At 33.4% G+C, this 1506-nt stretch overlaps 1 protein-coding gene across 1 annotated transcript in view; it reads left to right on the plus strand.

Moving 5' to 3' along the window:
• GYS2 (glycogen synthase 2 (liver)) overlaps positions 1–1506 on the plus strand; it is a 98725-nt gene that overhangs the window by 76682 nt on the left and 20537 nt on the right. The window contains exon 8 of the mRNA XM_012640980.1: positions 2–83. Within this exon, the coding sequence (XP_012496434.1) occupies positions 2–83 (82 nt within the window). The remainder of the gene's footprint in view (position 1; positions 84–1506) is intronic.

Raw genomic sequence — 1506 nt, forward strand, 5'->3', positions numbered from 1 at the left:
ACCCATGGACTATGAAGAGTTTGTACGAGGTTGTCATCTTGGAGTATTTCCGTCATACTATGAACCCTGGGGTTATACTCCAGGTACGTGACATGATTGACTGTGGAATGTTTTGGATTTTTGTTAGTATATTGCTCTATATGCATGTATATAATATTCAAAGGTGATATGTAATTTCTACTAAGGTTTTGACTTTTCGGTCTGTTTTAAAAATGATTTTGGTTGGATCTGTCTCAGGGGTCGATTTTATGCTTTGTAGATTCTGACCTGAGAATAAGGGGAAAGATTACATAGGTATTCCATATGAAGAGGGAGGACTTTTCTAATATCTGCATTCTTATTCAAGAGTTTGAATATAGAATTTTAAATTCTACAAAAATAGGATACTATAATCTTTACAATAGGAGTGACATGAGGACACTACACCTTTTATGGTAAGGTCTGATTCTATCGTTCTATGTTTCAACAAGAATAATTTCCAGCAGTTGTAAAAACATTAAAATTTCATGGGAGAAATGGACAAAGGATTGTTAGTTCTGGAAACATAACATAGAAAATGTATTTATCTAACTCCTCTGGCTATCTTCCTTGCAGTTCTAAAAATGGACATTGGCATCAGTTTCGCTTTCGCAAAGGTGGTGTCTTCTTACTTTAGAAATGTCCACATAAATATCTTAAATTGTTTGTAGTAGAGTATCTATCTTTTGGGACACATAAAACACACATTTTGCTGATGAACCTGACACTTTGTTATCGATCCTGTTCCTGTTATTTCTAGTAAGCAATGCAATTTACTATTTGAAGTGTCATGGATAGAGGAGCACAGAACCAAATGCATGAGTGACTAGGGCAATGTGGGAAATCATTGCCAGGAAAAGAGAATGTGATAGAACCACCTGCCAACTTTCCTCCCAAATGTCATTTTATAGGGTAAAGTTAAACTTAATCACCCAAAATGATAGGGGACATATGTCTAATGTTTTAAGGTGAAGAGTAAAGAAGATGTTATAAAAGATAAGTATTAATAGACAAAGAAAGGAGTTCATTGTATACTTCTCAGTGAATGAGACACCCTGTGTTTTACATTAACCAAAGGGAGTTGGTCCTGTTCACCTAACCTACTGTTACAGATATAATGAGACTTCTGGTGGTATAAATTGGGAATTAACATATTAGATTTTTTTAGAATAATCTTTTTATATGATGCTTTGTCTAACTCACTCCAGAAAGTATTCATTAAAGTCTGTTCTGTGTTTTGAGAAAGCTTAATGAATATAAGTACTTATTTTATTAAATTCATCGAATGAATATATACTAAGCCTACATGGGCACCTGCAATTTTACTAAATAGTGTATTAACAGATATTTAATAAAAAAATGAGGATCTGTGAATTTTCATGGAGTTTTAGGCAATATTTTATACACATATGTGTATGAAAATGTTTTTAGAGAGAATTTCTAGAATTTTCATCAGACTCTCAAAAGGGTCGATAACCCCTGTCCCAC

This window comes from Propithecus coquereli, unplaced genomic scaffold, assembly GCF_000956105.1.
Source record: "Propithecus coquereli isolate 6110/MARCELLA unplaced genomic scaffold, Pcoq_1.0 Scaffold16, whole genome shotgun sequence".
Taxonomy (NCBI): domain Eukaryota; kingdom Metazoa; phylum Chordata; class Mammalia; order Primates; family Indriidae; genus Propithecus; species Propithecus coquereli.